Here is a 23445-nt window from a genome sequence, read left to right on the forward strand (position 1 = left end):
AGTTGATCTAGTTGCAGCAGGGGGTGCAGAGGCCCAGGGTTTGGAGCTTGTTGACCAGTACTTAGGGAATAATGCATTGAAGGCTGAGCAGTAGTCCATGAAGAGTAGCCGGATGTAAGCGTTGCTGTTGTCCAGGTAAAGCTGAGTAGAGAGCCAAAGATATTGCGTCTGCTGTGGAGTAATTGTGACAATCAGCAAATTATAATGGGTCCAGACCTTTACTTAGGAATGTGTTCATTCTGGCCATGACCAATCTCTCAATGCTTTTAATAACAGTAGATGTGAATGCTACTGGGCAATAGTTGTTGAGCAGCTCACTCTGCTTCTCTTTTGCACTGGGATGATTTATGCCCTTTTGAAGCAGGTGGGAACCTCTAACTATAGCAGTGAGGGGTTGAAAATGTCCATAAAACACTCCGGCTAGTTGGTTGGCATAGATTACCCTCCCAGGTACACCATCAGGGCCCAATGCCTTGTGAGGGTTCACCCTCTTGAATAATGTTTCTGATGTTGGTCTCAGAGACAGATGTCACAGGGTCATCAGCTTTTGCAAGGATTCTTGTAGGCACTGTTGAGTTTTCCATCTCAAAGTAAGCATGGAAGGTAGTGTAGGAGGAGTATATACAATAGGAGTATAGGCGGTGTCTCGACTATAGGAGTTTGGACAATATAAAGTTGTACAAGATATTGGTGAAGCCAAATATGGAGTATTGTGTGCAGTTTTGGTCACCTAATTGCAGGAAAGATATCAATAAGATAGAAAGAGTGCAGAGAAGATTTACTAGGATGTTGCCCAGACTTCAGGAACTGAGTTACAGGGAAAGGTTAAATAGTTTAGGACTTTATTCCCTGGAGCGTAGAAGAATGTGAGGGGAGATTTGATGGAGGTATTTAAAATTATGAGGGGGATAGACAGAGTAAATGTAGATAGGCTTTTTTCATTGAGGGTTGGTGAGATACAAACCAGAGGACATGGATTAAGAGTGAAAGGGGAAAAGTTTAAGGAAATATAAGGGGGAATTTCATCACACAGAGAGTGGTGTAAGTGTGGAACAAGCTGCCAGCTGACAAGGTGGCAGGCTCAATTTTAACATTTAAGAAGAATTTGGACAGGTACATGGACAGGTACATGGAGGGCGCAGGTCAGAAGGACTAGGCAGAAAAATGGTTTGGCACAGACTATAAGGGCTGAAGGGGTCTGTTTCTGTACTGTAATGTTCTATGGTTTCAAGGTGTTCAACTCATTGGGTATTGAAGCATCACAGCCATTTATGGCCTCGCTTTTTAGGATGTAATGGAAAGCTTGTAATGCTTCATGCATCTCATGAACTAGCATGCCCTCTCTATAGCAACATACTAGTTCCTTAGGAATATGGTAACTTGTTGGAGTATAAAAAGAAGGAAATAATTCTGAAACTTCCTGAGCTTTGTTGAGATGGGGGCAATGTTTGCAACTTGCCTTGGAGTCAGTGAAGAAGATTGCAATAATGGCATCTAACCTTCAGGTCATTTCAGAGTTCTATTTTGCCGAGTCTGGAAGGCTGAAATTAACTGAGCTGCAAACAGTTGCCACAAATGGTCCCAGTTTGGGACCTCAGATGCTGAGGGAATCTGATGACATGGAAACTTGAAGCACAGGATTAGTCATGCTTTTATCAAATTCTTTACCATTATTAAATATTATGGAGTTAATAATTTATTTAGTTTGGAATAGAGAGGCCTGAATTATTTTGATCAATTATAAGATGTATCAATCACAAAATAAATACATGCCTTTCTATGTATTTCAGCATTTGGTCTTCAATATATCCCATAGAGGCAGGGTGTCTAAGAAAAAAAAAATCTGCATTAAACTGTATTTATAAAGTTTTTTCATTTAATGTTCTTTGACTTTTATTTTTGTGTCATAGCTTTTTTGATAGATCAAACAACACATTGCAGTAGAAGGATTCACAAATCAACAAATTGTACAAGTCTTCCAGCATTAAACATAAAAAACTACTTCAATTTTAAGATTTTTGCAGTAAGTTTTCCACAGTTTGATATGTTATGTTGATAATTCTAAAATAAAATGTACCAAATAATGGGTTGGATGTTAATGAGTTTTGCCAACATTTTCAATTGGAACTATTGGAGCTCAGCTGTTTCAATATCTGTAAGTGCTGGACATCGTGCACTGACATTCAAGAACAGAAATTCAGAATTTATGGAATGTCAGACATTGTTGCATCTGTCATGATGCATCATTATTGGATCCCACATGGAAACCAAAAGCATGGCTAAGATTCACTGAGATTCCCTGGGTATTGTACTGGCCTGCAGATTGGGAGAGAAGGAGCAAAATGTGTTTTTAATATTTTGCTTCAGCTTAATACTAGGCAATAGATCTGGCCTACCAAGATCTGCTTCAATATTAATCAGTTACCCAAATCTTCATTTAATATTAATGAACATCACTATTATATTTTAACAATATCTATTGAAGTTAACTCAAAGTTCTGTAAGCATCTCAAATTTATATTTGTCATGAAGAATACTGAGCAATTTTCTCAATTGTACTTTGTAGGAAGTTGATTCTGAATTTATAACTTAAAGTGGGAGATTCCATGCAATGTGGTCATTTGTGTAGGCAGTTTCTAAGTTGAATAGATTTACAGCTACTGCTAAATTTCCACTTATTGATGGATTTTGTGTTGAAACTTTTTGAAATGATCCTTTCAACCTAGAAACTAATATATGAAAATACACTGTTTTTCAGAGTCCAAATGAAGTCTTGAATAGTGGAGTAGTAAGTATAATAGTTCTTCAGTCTAATTTTTTTTCTTATATTTTGTAAGAGTGAATATGATATAGTTGAACTGCATGCATTCTTTTAGTGGCTTATTGGTGTGACCTTGAAGGAATTAATGACCCCATACAATTTTAAGGCACAGGAAGAATGAAATTCCTGATTTGGAATTTTTACATATTTAGGTTAAAAGGAGAAAGGAAGGTGTGCCTTGAGTGTTGTTCGAGGTCAGGTATGTGCTGGTATTTAAAAAATTTTCACGGCAGTAAGTGGTTCTATGCAATTATTAATGTATTAACCACATGCTATCTAATTCTCCTATTTGATGTTTTACAAAAGTCTGTAACTTATGGCTTGTAGGTAATACATTAGATTTGTCTTCTTCAGAACTGGAAAAAATTCCTTCCAGCTTTGTACCAATCAATAGAGAATGAAGATGTCACATATTTCATAAACTCAATTTAAGTCCTTTCAGGTCTTTAATTTTATTGGCTCATGATGAGCAAAAAGAACAGTGAAATTACATTATATATTGTTCAACATGATGCACAAATGTGTTTGTCTGCTGATTAGGATAATCAACCAGCTAACAAAAAAGAACCCAGAATTACCAATGTCCATTGCATTTAATAAAGAATTCTTTTATTGTTAAAATTGACAAATTGTTTCATAAATTATTGTACTTCATAAGTATAGTTTGAATTTTTAATTGTTCTTTGACAGTGCAGTATTTATGATTTCCTTGCTGCTACCCTAAGATTTCAGCATTGAAGCCTGAAAGAATGCCACTATTTTAATTTGTTTTGTTGAGTATTTATTCAGTGATCTACAACCAGCTATGCAGTTTGCCAGTTTGTTTAAAGAAAGCAGATGTGAACTGTGTACTTAACATGACACAATCAAATCTGGTTTCTATCAAATTTTACGTTTTATGAAATTTGCTGAAACCCATTGCGACAGATTATGTTGTGTTTGTATATAGATATGTTTTGGGGAGATAAATTGGGCAGGATTTTTAGTGTAGGTCACATGCAAACACTTTAAAACAGATCTTATTTAAAATACTGGAGCTCTGCTCATACTAGACAGGCCGGCGCCAAGAGCCTTTGCAAAAGCTTTGGCGCTGCCCAAGAGACGTCACTAATGAATTGTTGTTCACAAAAAGGCAACAGTTGAAAGGACTCATTGGAGCTGCAAACTGTCTAGAGTGGAACTTTCTAAGAGGGCATGTGGCTTTCCAAGCAGAAAGAGTAAAACAGGCTTTCTCTCTCATAGAGGAAGAGAGAATTCAGTTCTGCAGTTTTACAGTCAGCAGCAGCAGCTGGGACTGGAACAGGACAAGCTGGCAAGCTTGTGGAAAACCCCGTTTGGAAGACGGTTGTGAGTGCTTAGTTCAGCCTGGTCAAAGCCTTTGTGGTTCATGCAAGAGGAGAGGACTAGCTGCCTAATGTTTCACTTGAAATAAAATAAACAAAAAGGAATTCTGTGGTGACCTGAAAGAAAGAGGTTATCATCTGGAGAACCCTGAGGGGGCAAGTTTCTTCGGCAAGTCACTGAAGTGGCTGATTAAAGGGAATCAGTTGTGGATGTCCAGCGAACAACAAATCTTTTTCTGAAAATCGACAAGAACCTTCCTGAGCAGTAACCATTTATCTTTCTAGCACCAAAGCCTGGTGAACTTCATAAATGTTAAATTTTGTGCACAGTATAAAAGTTGCCTACAACCAGTAAACTTGAAGGAATGATAAGTGAGATTGGACTGTGAATCAAAGAACACTTTTCTGAACTTACATATACATGCCCTTAGAATTAGAAGGGGGTTAAGTTAGGTTAGTTAATAGTAAGTTAATAGTTAAGTAATAAGATAAAGTGTGATCCTGTTTTCATGTTTAAAGATAATTAAAAGCAACTTTTGTTTAAGTAACCATTTGTCTTTGTGAACATCTATTAGTGGGTTTGGGGTCCTCTGGGCTTGTAACATCCATATAATAGGAATTTTAATGCAGTTTACCAGAAGCTTAAAAATGAAAGATGCTTTCAATTTTAAGACTTATTTTCATAAACACTCAATTATTTAAAAAAAACCCAAAAAAAACTAACTGAATTTTTAAATTTTTCATTTTTAGTGACTTCAATTTGTGTTTAAAACATTTTGCTAATAATTCTACAATGTTAAAAGTTTACCTTGACTTTAAATATAACATTAGACTTCTATACTAAGGTTAGATGTATGCAATACATTATTTCGTTCCTTTCAGATTCCAGTTCTTCTCACCTCGATCATTTTGAGATCTCCAAATAGAACATTAATACGCCTGAAAGACTTTGATGTGAATAGCTGGACACCTAACCAAGATGTTAATGTGTGCAGAAATATTGTGTTGGAGGTAAGTTAGGACTTGTGTGATTGCTTATAATGGCCTTGCTGTACTGGAATGTCATCATACATTTTTAGTCTTATTGCTCCCAAGTTCTACAGAATGTAATTGTTTATGTATGTTGAGTTCCAAGTAAATTTTGTATGATGTCAACAATACTTTGTTTTTTTATTGTTATTGGTAGGTAAAGTACATTGTTGCGTATAGCAATAATGGGAAGATTGTAAATGCAACTGTTGCTTTTCTTCTTGGAACTATTAACAACAGCATGGTCCCAATACAACAGCGTTTCCAGATTAGTTTCATTCAGGTACTGTAAATGCAAAATTATTTTATTGTTTGGAAGTAACTGAGCTGGCTCAGTGATGACCACTTTTAAATGATAATGTTTTCAAGTATGTCCTCACAAAGTTACCATCGAAACTGGGGGACCATTGTAGCAACAATATTATTCTCAAAATGTACATAATATTTTTTCTCTCACTTTAAACACTTCACATTTATTAGGGTCTTAATGTTTAACCTAGGGAAAATGATGGGCAAGGAATATTTCAAGACCAAGGTGATGTGACAAAATCACATATACCAAGTACAGTATGGCTTGTTGGTAGCTCCAATTCTGTTGGTAAATGAAAAAAAATAGAATGGATTATTATTTAAATGGTGAAAAATTGCAGCATGCTGTTGTCAGAATCAGAATTTATTGTCATGAACAAGTCACAAAATTTGGTGTTTTGGCAGCATCACAGTACAAACATTCATATAAACCACCTCACAACAATATATGTAAAAAATAGTGATTATTCAGGAACCTGATGGCAGCGGGGAGAAAGCTATCCTTGTGCCACTGAGCGCTTGACTTTAGGCTCCAGTACCTTTTTCCTGATAGTAGCAGAGTGAAGAGGGCATGACCTGGGTGGTGGGGGTCTTTGAAGACAGGCTGCTTTTTTAAGACACCATTTCTTGTAGATGATCTCAATGGAGTGAAGTTTGGTGTCTGTGATTTTGCAGGCCAAGTTAACAACCCTCTAGAGCACACATGTCAAACTCTGGCCCGTGGGCAAATTTGGCCCGCGATATAATTATATTTGGCCCACAAGATCATTTCAAAAATGTATTAGAGGTGGCCCGCTGGCTGCCGCGCCAGTATAGCGCATGCACAGTAATACAACAAATCCCAGAATGCATTGGCGTCAGCCTGCTAATCGCCCCCACCTCCTCTGTTTACGTTGCAGGGTCTCACTGGACTCTGGTTTTGGGGCCTGGCCGGTGTCAGGGGAAGCCAAGGCCGCTTCCCAGCGCCCGGAACCGGAGGCCTCGGGCCTGACCTCACCAGGACCTTTGCCCACTTCCCCTCCCTACTGCAGGCCGATCCGCGACTCACGGTGACGGGGCCACTGATCCGCCGAGATGCCGCCCTGCAGCGAGAGCCCATGCCCCTGCACTGTCGTTGTCCAACCCGATCGCCCGCAAACCCCGCCCTCCCGCACACAGGCCTGAGTAAGTATTATGAACTTTAATCTCAGGATAAAACGATCTTCCAATAGTTTCATGTCACAGTGATAAATATATTCCTGGTTAAAAATGGACCTGCACCTGGATACAAGCTAATTAGGCATAAAACTTGAAAAGTGTGTAAATCAAATGATATCTGTACCAATGGAAAAAGGGCATAGCAAATAACCCTGTTAGAGTTCATGCCCACAATCAGTCACCCATTTGATTGTTTCAGGAATCATGTTATTCTCCCACATTCTCAATAGCCCTCAGATTTTACTATTCGACAGCACACTAGCAACATTTGACAAATCCTCTTTAGAGAAATATTTTTTGTTGAATATTTTATTTCTCATTTGTTAATGCTTCTGGAAAGAGTTTATCCAAAACTATTATTAAACATTTATTTTAATAAGAAAAAGTTTAACATTACATATGTTGAAAGAAGAGAAAACATGCAGATGTTGTTGAAAATTTTCAATAAATATTTAGTTTGGCCCTCGACTTAGTCCAAGTTTTTAATTTTGGCCCTCCGTGAATTTGAGTTTGACACCCCTGCTCTAGAGATTTTTCTTGTCTTGAGAGTTGGTGCCTCCGTAGTGATGCGATCAGCCAGATGCTCTCCACGGTACACCTGCAGAAGTCAGAGTTTTCGGCGACGTACCAAAAAAGTATAGCTGCTGGAGAGCCTTCTTCATGATTGCATCAAATGAATGCGCCCTCTGAGGACTGGATCATGTTCCCCTGACTTCCTCCTGAAGTCCACAATCATCTCCTTGGTTATGCTGACGTGAGTGCAAGGTTGTTATTATGCAGAGAGACTTGGAAGTGTTTGTGCATGAATCACAAAACAGCTAATCATGAAAGCAAATTGCCTTAATTGCTGGAATGTTTGAATTCAAGAACAGAGAAGTTTTGCTGCAACTATACAGGTATGTATTGTGTGCCTTTATGGCTTTATTTAATAAAGGATATCCTGGCATTGGAGATCGTGTCGAGGAGGTTCTCCAGGTTGATTGAAGAGATGAGGAACTGGGACTGAATTAGCTGAAATTTAGAGGAATGAGAGGGGATCTTATAGAAACATACAAAATTATAAAAGAAATAGCTAAGATAAAGCTTGAAATTTTTTCCACTGCCAGGATAGATTAGAACTAGGGACATACCCTCAAGATTTTCCGGAGGAGGAGGAGTCACGTGATGGAGTAGTGGCCGGACGGTGAACTCCAGCCCTCTCCAGAAAAGTCGGGAAAAACAAAAGAAAACACAAATGCACAGAAATAAAAGTTACAGAAAAGTGAGTATACAGGTGGAAAGAAGATGGCGACAAAAAAAGAAAAATCGAAAGCAACGGTAAGAAGAGAGGAAGAGAAGACAAAGGAGGAAAAAGGTGAAGGCCTTACCTGTCCGAAGAGGCCCGCTGCGGAGAGACGAGCCGGCTTCCTCAGGTCGGTAGAAAAAGAACTACAACAGTGGCTCGCAGAGCCGAGTAAAAGTGCGCAACCGCGCATGCGCGATACTTCGCGCATGCGCGATGCGAATGAAAAAAAAACACACCGACGGGAGGGGGGATCTCCACAGCCGGCAACGACAGCTGCAGAACACCTGCAGCAAGAAGAGACCACAGAAGACAATAGAAACAAGAAAGAAGAGGAGGAAAGGGCACCAAAGAAACAACAGATGGCCAACCCAGAGGAAGAAGAAGAGGAAGAGTACAGGGAAATAGAAGAAGAAAAGAAAGGCAAGGTAAAGGATATACTTGCTCTTATTAAAGGATACGTGGAGTCATTTAAAGAATGGCAAACACAGGAATTTAAGGATTTAAGAAAAAGAATAAACAACACAGAAGAGAAAATAAATAAAATGGAGATGACCTTAACAGAAATGGGAAAGAAAATGGACAAGATGGAAGAGCGGGCAGTAGCAGCAGAAATGGAGGTAGAAGACTTAAAAAAGAAATTGGAGAAATCTAATTAAAAAAACTAAAGAGACACAAGAACTACTAGCTCAAAAAATAGATACAATGGAAAACCATAACAGAAGAAATAACATAAAGATAGTGGGCCTTAAGGAAGATGAAGAAGGGAAGAATATGAGGGAGTTTATAAAAGAGTGGATCCCTAAGACCCTAGGATGTCCAGACTACAGCAAGAAATGGAAATAGAAAGGGCACATAGAGCATTGGCCTCTAAACCACAACCACAACAAAAACCAAGATCTATTGTAGTAAAATTCCTAAGATATACTACAAGAGAAAAGGTACTGGAGAAGACAATGGAAAAAGTAAGAGAGGGCAACAAACCACTGGAGTATAAAGGGCAAAAAATCTTCATTTACCCAGATATAAGTTTTGAACTCCTAAAGAAGAGAATAGAGTTCAATACAGCAAAGGCGATTTTATGGAAGAAAGGGTATAAATTTATACTAAAGCATCCAGCGGTATTGAAAATATTTATTCCAGGACAACAAAACAGACTATTCTCGGATCCAGAAGAAGCACGAAAATTTGCAGAACAATTACAAAAATAGACTGAGGGAGGAAGACAGGTAATGAGAGTTAAAATGATCACGATTGATATGTATGTGGGTAAAGACAAAAATAGACTGAGGGATGAAGACGGGTAATGAGAGTAAAAATGATCACGATTGATATGTATGCGGGTAAAGAGGTATAAGAGTGAATAGAGACAATGAGCATACATGAATGTATCTGTACTTAGAGGAAAATATAGATAGTATAGACAAGAATTAATAAGGGAAGGTAATGGAATAGAGAGAATAAGGAGGGAATTAAAAGAGTGACCTTTGTGACATATGAAAAGTGAAATCTTTTCTGGGGGAGGCGGGGTGGGGGGAAATAGCGGTCACTGCAAAATCAGTTGACGCTTGCGAGTGGATTCGCAAATCCAAATGGAGAGGGGAGATGTGGTTGTCCGACAAGGGATAAAGGACAACTCAGGAGGTGAAGGGGAGATTGGGGATAAATAAGATAGAAATAGGAGAATAAGCAAAATGTTGGATGTTGTAGGAATGTTGTCTTATAAAGAGTTGAAAATAAGAAAACAGAAATGGAAAAGGAGGAAAGGTAATGATGGAAAAACGGAAAGAGAAGATAAACAAAATATAAAAGGGCTACGCTGAACTATATGTCTTTAAATATTAATGGAATACATAACCAAATTAAAAGGAAGAAACTACTAAATTTAAATGAATAAATGTATTCCATTAGAAAAAATAACATATAGGTTAAAAAATAATATTGAAATATTCGAACAAGTATAGGAGCCTTACATTAAATACAATAGCGAAAACCTACCGGGGACAAACATTACCTAAGTTGATGGAAGGAGAAGGAAAGAAAAGAATGGACTCAGTAGAATTTCTGGTGTAATTTTGTTGAATGACAACATTGTCTGACTGGCTTAATGCAACCTAGATTGTATACCTAAAATGGATGAGAGGGGGGGGTGGGGGGGTGGTTTGGGAGGAAAGTGGGGGGGGGAGAAAAAGTCACTGTATATGTGTGAAAAATAAATAGTGTATATCATGGCTAATGTGATTTATGGTGTGAAAAAAAAAATTAAAAAAAAAAAAAAAAGATTTTCCGGAGGAGATTTATGACAGATGTTGAGAAACTGCTCTTTCCAGAGAGTGCTAAATATGTGTAATGCTCTGCCCAAGAAAGTATATTTAAGAAATTTTCTACAATCGGAGAATTAAGGGTATGGAGAAAAAAGTAGGTAGGTGAAGCTGAGTGCATGGTCTGATTAGCCACGAGCTTGTTGAGTGGTGGAACAGGCCAGGTAGCCTACTCCTGCTATTTCTTGCATTCCAATGACATTTAGTTATGATCAGGAATTCACGGCATGAAAGGGTGGTGGAGACAGATTCAATTGTTGGTTTAAAGAGGGAAATTACATAGATATTAGAAAGAAAAATTATTTCCAGATAATTGTGATGGGAAAGCATCTAATAGCACAAGCCATGAAAGCGCTTGTTTACCAACTGCAGCTTTAGGATTTCAGTGCTGCTTTGCTTTTACACAATAATAAAGGTGAATGTTACTCCAGAAAAATTTGGATTTTTGCTTTGTACAAGCTCATTAAAATTCAGTTAGTACCTCCCCCTTTAACATGGAGTTTTTAAAAACTGTTGTGTCATTTATCTCACACTATAAAACAGAGAGAATAAGCAAAGAATTAAGATAATCTCTAATGATGAGCCCCTCCAAGATCATAAAGTCTCATTCTGTACCCACATTTGATGTGTAATCATTAGAGCTATTCTTGCAACTTTTAATAAAGAGTTTAACATTTTCAAACTTTAATTTTTGTTGTGAATTGCAAAACATTATAAATATGCTTTTATGCTCAGTATATAAAAATTAATAAGGAAAACTTACTTTTGTACTTGTATTTTCTCTGCTCTCAAAGGTACTTGAAGTGCAGTTATTATTATGATGGAAAACATAGCAAAGTGAGAAAACAAAATCTTTCAAGCATTAAGGAAATGAGCAACACATTTGTCTTCATGATGTTGATCAATTAGACAGTGGGAAAACCTCTACTTTATACTACTCTCCTTATTCTCAACAGAATCTTGGGGAACACTTGTGCACTTTGTAACCTCAAGCTCAACAATTTAACATCAGTACCACGTCCCCACTTTTTTTTGTAATGATTCTATTTTTGCTTCTTACAGCTGCTCAGAATCTATATTTTGGTTATTTGCTTGTCTCGAGAAGGGTTTCTTAATATCGACTCTCACAAGTTTGCATTTAATGTATAGTAGCAACTTCATTAGTGCTTTCCCTTACAATTCTTGTATGGAGCTCAAATCCATCATGAGGTACCCCTGAACTTTAAATATTTAAAAATCTGGGTGACCTTCACTTGGAACTCTCGTAATACATTTGTGTTATTAAAATGCTATGAAAAAGCTGTCAATTGACTTTGAATTTGTATGTATTTGCTCTCTCTTCGATTAAAGTAAAATCTACAGGATCGTTCTTTTTGATGGACCAACTATAGACTCCATGAATTTGTTATTTTCAATATTGACATTATTAATCGTGTTGCTTTTTAAAGATTCTTATGTTTTTTCGTGACTCAATGTCCTTTTAAATTGCAGAAAAACACAGTGGGAATTCCTTTCAGTGGAAATCCAGGCTATGTTGTTGGACTTCCTCTTGTGGCTGGATTTGGACCAAATGCCACATATCCTTTTCATTTTACTTTTCATGTTATGTATGTATGTATGCATAATAAAGGGCCATCTCAACATCCCCTTTTAGAAAGGCGTTCAATTTATCATCCCCTCATTACAATATGTAATAGTTTCTACCAGAGCTTTTCTTAAAATATTAAGATCGATTCCTTTATTGTCATGTGATTAAACAAGTGTAATATTATAGAAAATGTGCTTTAGTCTGCAGTAAGACAGGCAGATTTGCTGTTACCAGAAACTGACAGGCGCCTCTTATAGTCAGAGAAAGAGAAGCAAAAGCAAGACCCTCTAGTCACGAGCGCTCGTGGATTCGACTCCAGCACTCTCACAGCCACACAGACTCCAGTCCAAACCATTGATGACCCGAGCTCCAGATCCAAACCTCCCACAAGATCTGGAAGCCTTCAGTGCCCTCTTGCATCCTGGTTCCGATACCTAGTACCCCTTCAGCCAGTCTCCAGCAGTCCACAGCCTGGTGTGAGTCCTTTGACTTCAGTCACCAACAGCCCAATGCCTGTGTATTTTTCAGCCACTCACTGGTCCTCCGCCATGGTCACTATCCTGAGGGTCATCTCTGCTTCTCCTTCCGAAACAGGGCATGGTTTCCCCATTTTATGGTGCCCTGTGCCAGTCCTCTGCTTCCCCAGAGTCTGCAACCCCCAGAGGCTGCTGCTGAACATAGGCGCCACAATCTTGGGCCCAGATCTCACGGTCGCAGGATTTTAAAGTAAGTCACTTGCCACTAGTGCAGACTCACGGAGAGGAGCAACAGGGTTCCACCACCCAGTCCAATTATTGATGACTCTACAGGTTTTTAATAAGCCGTCTAAAACCTGTACAGAGTCATCAGTAATTGGACTGGGTGGTGGAACCCTGTTGCTCCTCTCCATGCGTCTGCACTAATGGCAGTTCCAAAAGCACCATCATTTTTATGTAAAACAATTCCTGCCATTTTACCTTGTTCCTTCCTCCATAGTTTCCTTCCCATCAGAGGCCAAATGTGTGTGTGTGTTTTTTTCCCCAGATGATAGTTATTTTGTCATGGTTTGACTTGCATGTCACAATGCAGCCTTCTCACCTTTGAACACCTTTTGGTCAGTTTGCAAGTGTGAACATAAGTAGGAGCAGGAGTAGGCCATCTGGTCCGTAAAGCCTGCTCCATCATTCAATGAGATAATGGCTGATCTGATGATAAGCTCTCATTCACCTACCTGCCTTTTCTCCCATTTCCCTTAATTCTTCTGATGTAAAAATCTATCCAACCTTGTCTTAAATATATTTACTGAGGTAGCCTCCACTGCTTCAATGGGCAGCAAATTCCATAGATTCACCACATTCTGGGAAAAGCAATTCCTCCTCCTTTCCATACTGCCCTGAATCTTGAGGAGTGTCCCTAGTTCTGGTCTCCCCCACCAATGGAAAAACATATCAGCCTCTATCTTTTCTATGCCTTTCATAATTTTATGTAAGATCCACACTCATCTTCCTCAATTCTGGCGAGTACAGTTCCAGACGACTCAGTCTCTCCTCATAGGTTAATCTCCTCATCTCTGGAATCAACCTGGTGAACCTCTTCTGCACACCTCCAAATCCTTTCTCAAGTAAGGAAACCAGAACTGCATGCAGTATTCCAGATGCCGTCTCACTAGTATCTTGTACAATTGCAGCATAACCTTCTTGCTCAATCCCTCTAGCAATGAAGGAAACATTTTATTTGTCTTCTTGATAGCCTGCTGCACCTTCAAACCAACCTTTTGCAATTCATGCACAAGCACTCCCAAGTCCTGCATGTTACCATCGATTGCTATTTAAATAATACTCTGATCTTCCATTTTTCCTTCCAAAGTGGATAACCTCATATTTACCAATATTGTAGTCCATCTGCCAGACCCTTGCCCACTCTGTGGAGACTTACCACATCCTCTGCACAATTTACTTTTTAGTTTAGTGTCATCAGCAAACTTAAATACACTACACTCTATCCCCTCTTCCAGATCATTAATGTATATCGTGAACAGTTCCAGGCCCAGCACTGACCCTGTGGCACCCCACTCACCACTGATTGCCAATTAGAAAAAACACCCCTGTATCCCAACTCTCTGCTTTCCATTGGTTACCAATCCTCTATTCATGCTAATACATCACCCCCAACTCTATGCATTCTTCTTATGTCTTATCTGGCACCTTATTGAAAGCCTTCTGTAAATCCAGGTAAACACTGTCCACCTGGTCACCACTATCATCCTCATTATCCCCTCAAATAACAGGACCTGCCTTTGCTGAATCCATGTTGTTGTCTGCTCCAGATGCCTTGCTATTTCTTCTTTAATGATAGTTTCAATCATTTTCCAAACTACAGATGTTAAACTAACTGGCCTATAGTTCTCTGCCTTTTGCCTACATCCTTTTTTAATAGTGGTGTGACATTCACTGTCTTCAAATCTGCCAGGACCAGTCCAGAGTCCAGAGAATTTTTGTACATTATCATCAAAGCTTTGACTATAACTTCTGCTATTCCTTTCAATACCCTGGTGTATTCCATCAGGACCAGAGGACTTATCAATCTTTAGTCACTCATGTTTGCTCAGTACTACCTCTTTAATTATAGCTATTACATCCATGTTCTCGCCTCCATCACACCCATAACATCTGTCTTTGGCATGTTCAACATGTCCTCCACTGTGAAGACTGACACAAAATAGACATTCAAAGACTCAGCCATTTCCTCATTGTCCAATATCACCAACCCCCTGTCATCTTCCAAGGGACTAACCTTCACTTTTCCGCTTAATATAATTATAAAAATTTACCATCTGTTTTTGTATTTTGTGCTAATATTTTCTTATGGTCTATCTTCCCTCTCTTTAATACTTACTTTGTGCTTCTTTGTTGCTTTTTAAAGTTTTGCCAATTTTCTAGTTTCCCACTGCTCCTGCCAATTTTGTATGCATGAGCTTTTAGTTTGACGTCTTCCTTTATTTTCAAGGCTGGCTCTCCCCACCTTTTCAGTCCTTGCTTTGAACTAGAATATACTTTTGTTGAGAACTGAAAAATAACAAGATATAGGAGCAGAAGTAGGCCCATTGAGTCTGCTCTGCCATTCTAATCATGAGCTGATCCATCCACCTACTCAACCCCACTCCCAAACCTTTTCCCTGCAACCCTTGATGCCCTGACTAATCAAATACCTGTCAATCTCTGCCTTAAATACACCCTGACCTCGGTTCCACAGCCGTCTGTGGCAACAAGTTGCTCAGACTTCTCTTTCCGTTTTTCCATCATTACCTTTCCTCCTTTTCCATTTCTGTTTTCTTATTTTCAACTCTTTACCAGACAACATTCCTACAACATCCAACATTTTCCTTATTCTCCTATTTCTATCTTCTTTATCCCCAGTCTCCCCTTCCCCTCCTGAGTTGCCCTTTATCCCTTGTCGGACAACCACATCTCCCCTCTCCATTTGGATTTGCGAATCCACTCGCAAGCGTCAACTGATTTTGCAGTGACCGCTCTTTTCCCCCACCCAGCCCCCCCCAGAAAAGATTTCGCTTTTTATATGTCACAAAGGTCACTCTTTTAATTCCCTCCTTATTCTCTCTATTCCATTGCCTTCTCTTATTAATTCTTGTCTATACTCTCTATGTTTTCCTCTAATTACAGATACTTTCACATATGCCCATTGTCTCTATTCACTCTTATACCTCTTTACCCGCATACATATCAATCGTGGTCATTTTTACCCTCCTTACCCTTCTTCATCCCTCAGTCTATTTTTGTCTTTACCCACATACATATCAATCGTGATAATTTTTGCTCTCATTACCCGTCTTCATCCCTCAGTCTATTTTTGTAATTGTTCTGCAAATTTTCGTGCTTCTTCTGGATCCGAGAATAGTCTGTTTTGTTGTCCTGGAATAAATATTTTCAATACCGCAGGATGCTTCAGTGTAAATTTATATCCTTTCTTCCATAAAATCGCTTTTGCTGTATTGAACTCTTTTCTCTTCTTTAGGAGTTCAAAGCTTATATCTGGATAAATGAAGATTTTTTGCCCTTTATACTCCAGTGGTTTGTTGCCCTCTCTTACTTTTTCCATTGTCTTCTCCAGTACCTTTTCTCTTGTAGTATATCTTAGGAATTTTACTACAATAGATCTTGGTTTTTGTTGTGGTTGTGGTTTAGGGGCCAATGCTCTATGTGCCCTTTCTATTTCCATTTCTTGCTGTAGTTCTGGACATCCTAGGGCCTTAGGGATCCATTCTTTTATAAACTCCCTCATATTCTTGCCTTCTTCATCTTCCTTAAGGCCCACTATCTTTATGTTATTTCTTCTGTTATAATTTTCCATTATATCTATTTTTTGGGCTAGTAATTCTTGTGTCTCTTTAGTTTTTTTATTAGATTCCTCCAATTTCTTTTTTAAGTCTTCTACCTCCATTTCTGCTGCTACTGCCCGCTCTTCCATCTTGTCCATTTTTTTCCCCATTTCTGTTAAGGTCATATCCATTTTATTTATTTTCTCTTCTGTGTTGTTTATTCTTCTTCTTAAATCATTGAATTCCTGTGTTTGCCATTCTTTAAATGACTCCATGTATCCTCTAACAAGAGCAAGTATATCCTTTACCTTGCCTTTCCCTTTATCTATTTCACTGTATTCTTCCTCTTCTTTTTCCTCTGGGTTGGCCATCTGTTGTTTCTTTGCTGCCCTTTCCTCCTCTTCTTTCTTGTTTCCATTGTCTTCTGTGGTCTCTTCTTGCTGCAGGTGTTCTGCAGCTGTCGTTGCCGGCTGTGGAGATCGACTCCCCAGCTGGTCCCCCCTCCCGTCGGTGTGTTTTTTTGCATGCGCGGTTGCGCACTTTTACTCGGCTCTGTGAGCCATTGTTGTAGTTCTTTTTCTACCGACCTGAGGTAGTGGGGCCCTCTCTCCACAGCGGGCCTCTTCGGACAGGTAAGGCCTTCACCTTTTTCCTCCGTTGTCTTCTCTTCCTCTCTTCTTTCCGTTGATTTTGATTTTTCTCCTTTTGTCTCCATCTTCTTTCCACCTTTATACTCACTTTTCTTTAACTTGTATTTCTGTGCCTTTGTATTTTCTCTTGTTTTTCCCGACTTTTCTGGAGAGGGCTGGAGTTCACCGTCCGGCCACTACTCCATCACGTGACTCCCCCCACAAGTTGCTCAGACTCATGAAATTTTTCTCCCATTGTTTTAAATTGACACCCTTTTATCCTGAAATAATGCCATCTTGTCCTAGGATGCCCTCCTATGGGAAAGATCCTTGCCATATCTACTCAGTTCAGGCCTTTCAGCATTTGAATGCCTCTGATGTCGCCCCCCCCGTAATCTCTGCTCCAATGAGTACAATCCTAGAACCGACATCACTCCTAATATACCTACCCTTTCATTCCTGGTATCATTCTTTTTCTTTCTTTGGCTTGGCTTCGCGGACGAAGATTTATGGAGGGGTATGTCCACGTCTGCTGCAGGCTCGTTGGTGACTGACATTCTAGTAAACTTTCTTGAACCCTCTCCAATACCAGCACATCTTTTCTCTAATAAGGCACCCAAAACTACACAGTACTCCAAGTGAGGTCTCAACAGTGCTTTATAGTGTCTCAATGCTACATCCCTTCTCTTGTATGCTATTCCTCCAGAAATGAATGCCAACATTGTCTTCTTCTTCTTCACCACTGCTCAACCTGTAGGTCAACCTTTAGGGTATCCTGCACAAAGATTCCCAAATCTCTTTGCACCTCAGAATTTAGAATTTTCTCCCCATCTATTTGAAAGTCTTCCACTGGAACTCAACCATCCCTCCATATAGCCTACATTCCCATTCTACCTTGGTCAACTCCTTCCTCATCCCCTTTTAGTTTCCCTTGTTTAGGCATAATACACTGGATTTACTTTTAACTATTGTACCCTCCATTTGTATGAGAAACTCAGTCATACTGTGATCACTCTTTTCAAGAGGATCCCAAACTACAAGATTACTAATTTTACCTCTTTGTACAAGACCAGATCCAAGATAGCTCTTGTAGATTCATCAACATGCTGTTCAAGAAAGCTATCACATAAGCCTTCTATGGTCCTCTTCAAAGGTTGCCTTGACCAACCTGATTCACCCAGTCTATGTGCATGTTAAAATCCCCACAATAACTGCTGCTCCATCCTTATATGCCTCCGATATTTCTTGATTTATTCCCTGTGCCACTGTAATTGGGTGGCCTCTCCACAACTCCCACCAGTGATTTTTTTTTACCCCTTTACTATTCCTAATCTCTACCCAAATGGATTCAACATTTTGCTCCTTAGATCTTACATCATCTCATTATTGCTCTGATCTCATCCTTATCTAAGAGCACTTACCCCACCACCCTTACCTTGATGCCTGTCCTTCCTTATTCCCTGATATCTTTGGATATCTAATTCCCAATCCTCTCCACCCTGCAACCACATTTCTGTAATAGGCACTAAATCATACCTCTTTTCATTGATCTGTGTCATAAGTTCACTGACCTTGTTTTGAATATAGATACTCCCTGACTTGCGATATGTTTGTGTTTGACAAACTATAACAGGGATGCAGGACATGCAAGAGCCAAAATGTGTGAACTTGATAGCCAGCGCCCCGGGGTCTATAGGCTGGGCGGGGCTGTCTTGATTCCTGAGTGCATATGTGAATCTTCTCTCCTTGGCCTCCTACACTGTTCTAATTATTTACAACAGAATCTTGGGGAACAGTTGTGCACTTTGTAACCTCAAGCACAACAATTTAACATCAATACCATGTCCTACTCTTTGTAATGACTCTGTTTTTACTACTTACAGTTAATCAGAATATTTTGCTTATTTGCTTGACTCAAGAAGTCATCAACATTCCTTTTTGCTTTGCACCATTTATGAGAATCCCAACCTTCCACTGTTTCTACCCAACCCAACCTGCCTAAACTTGCTGCACCATAACTTTTCTAATTCTGATCATCTCAAATATTAATCTTGTTTCTCGCTTCATCAGTGTTGTGTGACCCAAGTAGTTTAATCATTTTGCTTTTATTTTTATTATTCCAGCTGTTTTATAATTTTGGTTTTGACTCTGGGTGATGAGATATTCATTGGAACCATTTGTGGCATAGTGAGCCTCAAAATACCATGATATGTTTGATGCACTGCATTTCTCAGTCTCAAGCAACTAAATTATTTCTGTCACTTAGCATGTACACAAAAAAAAATCAGATCCTCCTACACAAAAGTGTGACCCAAATTGACATCTGTATTTGTTCTTCAAATGGGATTCATTTCAATAATGTGCCTTGATGGCAATTTTTTGTCATCTTTTTAAATTTATTAAATTTTAGAATGCAATAACATCCATGTCCTCTTGCATAGAAACCTCCATCAAATCTACATCAGGGCTCAACCAACTTTATATAAAGCTGCAGTCTTTAACATTTCATTTATTTTGAAGGATTAATTTTGTTCATTCATTTGTTCAGGTGACTTACCGTTCAGTATGGGTAATCATGTCTCTCCATCCATTACGGTCTCTGACCCTCTGAATTGTAGTCATTGCCTCCTATTTCTAACCATCATGTTAATCGATCTTTCATTTTCATTCTGTCTGCCTCTACTTTTTCCTTCCAGCTTTCCAGTTGTAACTAAATGTTCTAATACATCTCTTCACATATCTCCAAAGAATTTTGATTTCTGTTTTCTGATTCTTTTAAGTAATGTACATTTTCTTTACATTCTTTGTAGAACTTCTTTGTTATCCTGTCCATATATGATCTGCATAACATTCTGCTGAGAAAGCACATCTCTGCTGCATTGATTCTTTTTTCCATTGCACTTGTGATGGTCCATGACTCGCAACCATACATCAACATAGGAAGAATGTAGCAGCTGAGAGTTCTAAGGCAGATGTCAATTGTTATTTTCTTGTTTGCTCGGATGTTCCTCATTTCTATAATTGTCTTTATAATTGTCTTGCCTTTATGTCTATTTTGCGTTGCCAACAGATGTTACCCATGATCTAAGATACTTGAAGTTGTAAACTTGTTTCAGGATTTAATTTCCCAATACGATCCTACAACTTGGAATATCAGGTTTCTTTATATTACCATTATATCAGTTTTCTTTTCATTTAAAGTTAGGCCAATTCTTTCACTCTCTGTGTTGATGGTAGATAGTAATTTTTGTAAATTTAGACTATCAGTACTGTATAGCAGAGGTTGTTGATATTGTGTCCTATATTCCAGGTAGGTCTTGGATGGTTCTCATGATGGTTTCACTGTGCAGATAGAACACAACCCTGTCTGACTCCTTGCTTTATTGGCTGACTTTCGCCAATCTCGCTGTCCATCCATATGGCTGTATAAGTTTAATATCCATATAATTTTGTTTTTGGTTGTAGAAATTCCATGTTTCCTTATTTTATCCTGAAAACCTTTGCTTAACTGAGTCTTTCCACAACTGGCGTAATTCAGAGCAAAAACAGATTTGGGCAGTTGACAGTCATGAAGAGTTCAACTAATCAGGACTGTCTACAAATGGAAGGGGTTCGTACACCAGTTCTTTTCGGATACAATTTACTCTCTGGCTGCATCATACGGTGAGTATTGGAAAATAGTTTGAATATCCAATTCTGGCAATAATTTAGTGAACTGCCATGGATGGTATACAAATGAGTAGATTTTTGAAAAAAAGTTATGACTAGGTAAATGGAAACTTAATATGGAAACGATAGCAACACCAGTTGGATAGATGAATCTTTCTCCATTAGGCCAGATAGAAGAAGAAGAAAGGGTGTCAGCTTCTCTGAAGATCTATCTTGGGGCCTCCACGTCAGTGCAATCGCAAAGAAGGCTTGCCAGCTGTTATACTTTGTGAGTATTTGAGGAGATTTGGTACGTCACCAAAGGATTTCTGCAGGCTTCTGTGGGGAGCATTCAGACTGGTTGCATTAGTGGTATGGAGGTCCCAATGCATAGGACAGCAAAAGATTTCAGAGGGTTGTAAACTCAGCCAGCAATATCATAGGCTTCATTCTTCATTCCATTAAGAACAAGAAGCAGTGTCTCAAGAACAAGAAGCAGTGTCTCAAGGCCATGCCCTTTCTCACTGCTACCATTAGGAAGGAGTTATAGGATCCTGAAGACAAACATTCAATGGTACAAAAACAGCTTCATCCCCTCTGGCATCAGATTTCTGAATGGACAATGAACCACAGCTACTTTTTCTTCTTTCACATTATTTATTTATTTAAAAATGTGATTTTAAGCAATTTTGTCCCTGTAATGCTGATGCTGCGGATTTAGGACCTTTCGGGGCAGCCATTTTGGCATGAGTGATTTGGCGCGGCCTGTTTGGCGCAGCCCAATTTGTCGCAGACCCATTTCGGCACCACTCATATTCAGGCTTAGTTAAAAGCATTAATGAAAGCAAGATGGGAATTGATAATACTTTATTATGTTTACATGGAACTAAAAAATGTTTATTCTCTTTAGTAAAAATGTTAGATGGTGATAAGTTAATTACGAAAATCTAAAATATGACGTTTATTCAAAATTATGGGCTAACCCTCTTAAATACTCAACATTATTTGCAGGCCACCTGCGCTTTGGAAGCTGACCTTTAGCTTTGATATGTCCTTCTGTTTTGCAATGGCTGCATTTAGAATATTTGAAGAGTTTTCTGGTCAGAGGTTGTATTTCCCACAACGGAAGCATTGTTGGCAGGAAGACCTCCCAACCAGTAGGTCTGGTTGACCCACATCCAACTTTTCATCTGCCATTTCAGAGCTGCAGGCAGCCCTGTATACAATCTGTAATGTAATGTCTTCATCCATCGCTAACAATTTTTGCCTTGCTTGGTGATTTCCCAGCCTTATCACTAATCTGTATCACAGTGCCTGATTTAGAAACTGCTTGAAATGACAGTGCTCCGCTATTTGTGCAAGGATGCCAGGTATTCACTTAGTTTCTCCTGGTCCTTGCCTCCTTTAATAGAATCGTTGCCGTTCTGCCATAACTGGTTGTTTGGGGCTTAAATGGTATCTTAGAGCTGTGCATAATTTGTTGAATGTCTTCGTCTCTGGATCCTCTGGGGAGAGCAAGGTCTTAAGGAAGTTGAATATTTTGCTGCCCATTATACTGAGGAAGAGGGCACATTTGTGGTTTACTGGACCTTCCACAATATTGTGGGCTACGCAGTAGTAGTTAAACCATTCTATGTAGTTATCCCATCCTTGTCGCCACTGTTGTGTATGCACTCACACAATTAAGGCTTGAAGACGTGATGCTTTCTCATCCTTTACTTCGAACAAACTAACATGGCTACTGACACACAGGGTTATATACATGGAAGGGTGACATCATGACGTGGGCGTCATTATGTCCAGCAGAGGGCGGGCTTATACCCAACACTAACCATGCCATGTCGTACTTGTATATTGGCATAAACTGGATCCTAGATGAAGGTTGTAAAGAGCTTACTTAAAAGGTGAGGTATTTGAGAGTTCAAATTGAGCCTCTGAAACAAACGAAAGCTAAGGACAGAGGCAACGTAGAACGAAGGTCACAGTTACATAAAAACAAGGTTAATGAAAACTAGAATTTTGTTGGCCAAGACATGATTGTGATTTAGAAAATTTAACTGTTTCTTTTGAAGAACACAGTGATATAACATTTTTCAGAGGGCCCTCCATCTTGAAGGTAATTGGGAGGAGGCAAGTGAAAGATAGAGGGACCAGGAATATTCCAATCCTCCTCATTAAAGTGGATTTTTTAATATAGTAAATTAGTGTAGGAACTCTGTACTTAGTGTAGATATTAGGTGGAGTAAAACCAGTGCACTTATGCTGATCTTAATAAATATGTCAGAGACTACAACTAAAAGACACAAAATAGGAACATAATAGAATGCCCTCCACTAGTCTAGATGACAATAGGCATAGCAACTCTCAAAAGGCTCTGCTCTACACTGGACAAAGCCAACTTTTTGATACCCCATCAACCATGTTAAAAGTTTATTCCTTCTCCTACTGTTACACCATGGTTGGGATATGTGCCATCTACAAAATGTGAAGCTGTTGCTTATCTCGCTTCACTGACTGCACCTCCCAAACAAGTAAACTTTGCCATCAAGGTAAGATGCTAGGTCCATGAGAATGCCACTATTTGCAGGTTCCCCTCCTAATCTGTTTAACCTTACCCTGTAACTTAGTTCCTGAGTCCAGGCAACATCCGAGTAATCTTCTCTGCACTCTTTCAATCTTATTGATATATTTACTGTAGTTAGGTGACCAAAACTGCATACAATACTCCAAATTTAGCCTCACCAATGTCTTGTACAACTTTAACATAACATCCCAGCTCCTTTACTCAACACTTTGATTTGTGACAATATGACAAAAGCTCTCTTTACAACCCTATTTGCCTGTGACACTTCCAGGGAATTATGTATCTATTCCCAGATCCCTCCGTGCCCTACCATTTACTGTGTCCTTTCATGGTTTTTACTTTCCAAAACGCAGTATCTTACACTTGCCTACATTAAATT

The 23445-nt window shown here is 39.0% G+C and overlaps 1 protein-coding gene across 3 annotated transcripts in view; it reads left to right on the forward strand.

The window, feature by feature from the left end:
- The window catches only part of LOC138761361 (tectonic-1-like), a 55388-nt gene that overhangs the window by 19473 nt on the left and 12470 nt on the right, over positions 1–23445 (forward strand). For all 3 annotated transcript variants that reach the window (XR_011356274.1, XM_069933339.1, XM_069933337.1), the window contains exons 6-11: positions 1911–2023; positions 2759–2788; positions 5047–5175; positions 5351–5476; positions 11794–11875; positions 20353–20497. Coding sequence is in view for 2 of the 3 variants with exons in the window: in XM_069933339.1 (XP_069789440.1) it covers positions 1911–2023; positions 2759–2788; positions 5047–5175; positions 5351–5476; positions 11794–11875; positions 20353–20497 (625 nt within the window). In the remaining variant the exon portion in view is untranslated. The remainder of the gene's footprint in view (positions 1–1910; positions 2024–2758; positions 2789–5046; positions 5176–5350; positions 5477–11793; positions 11876–20352; positions 20498–23445) is intronic.

Source organism: Narcine bancroftii, chromosome 4, assembly GCF_036971445.1.
Source record: "Narcine bancroftii isolate sNarBan1 chromosome 4, sNarBan1.hap1, whole genome shotgun sequence".
Classification (NCBI taxonomy): domain Eukaryota; kingdom Metazoa; phylum Chordata; class Chondrichthyes; order Torpediniformes; family Narcinidae; genus Narcine; species Narcine bancroftii.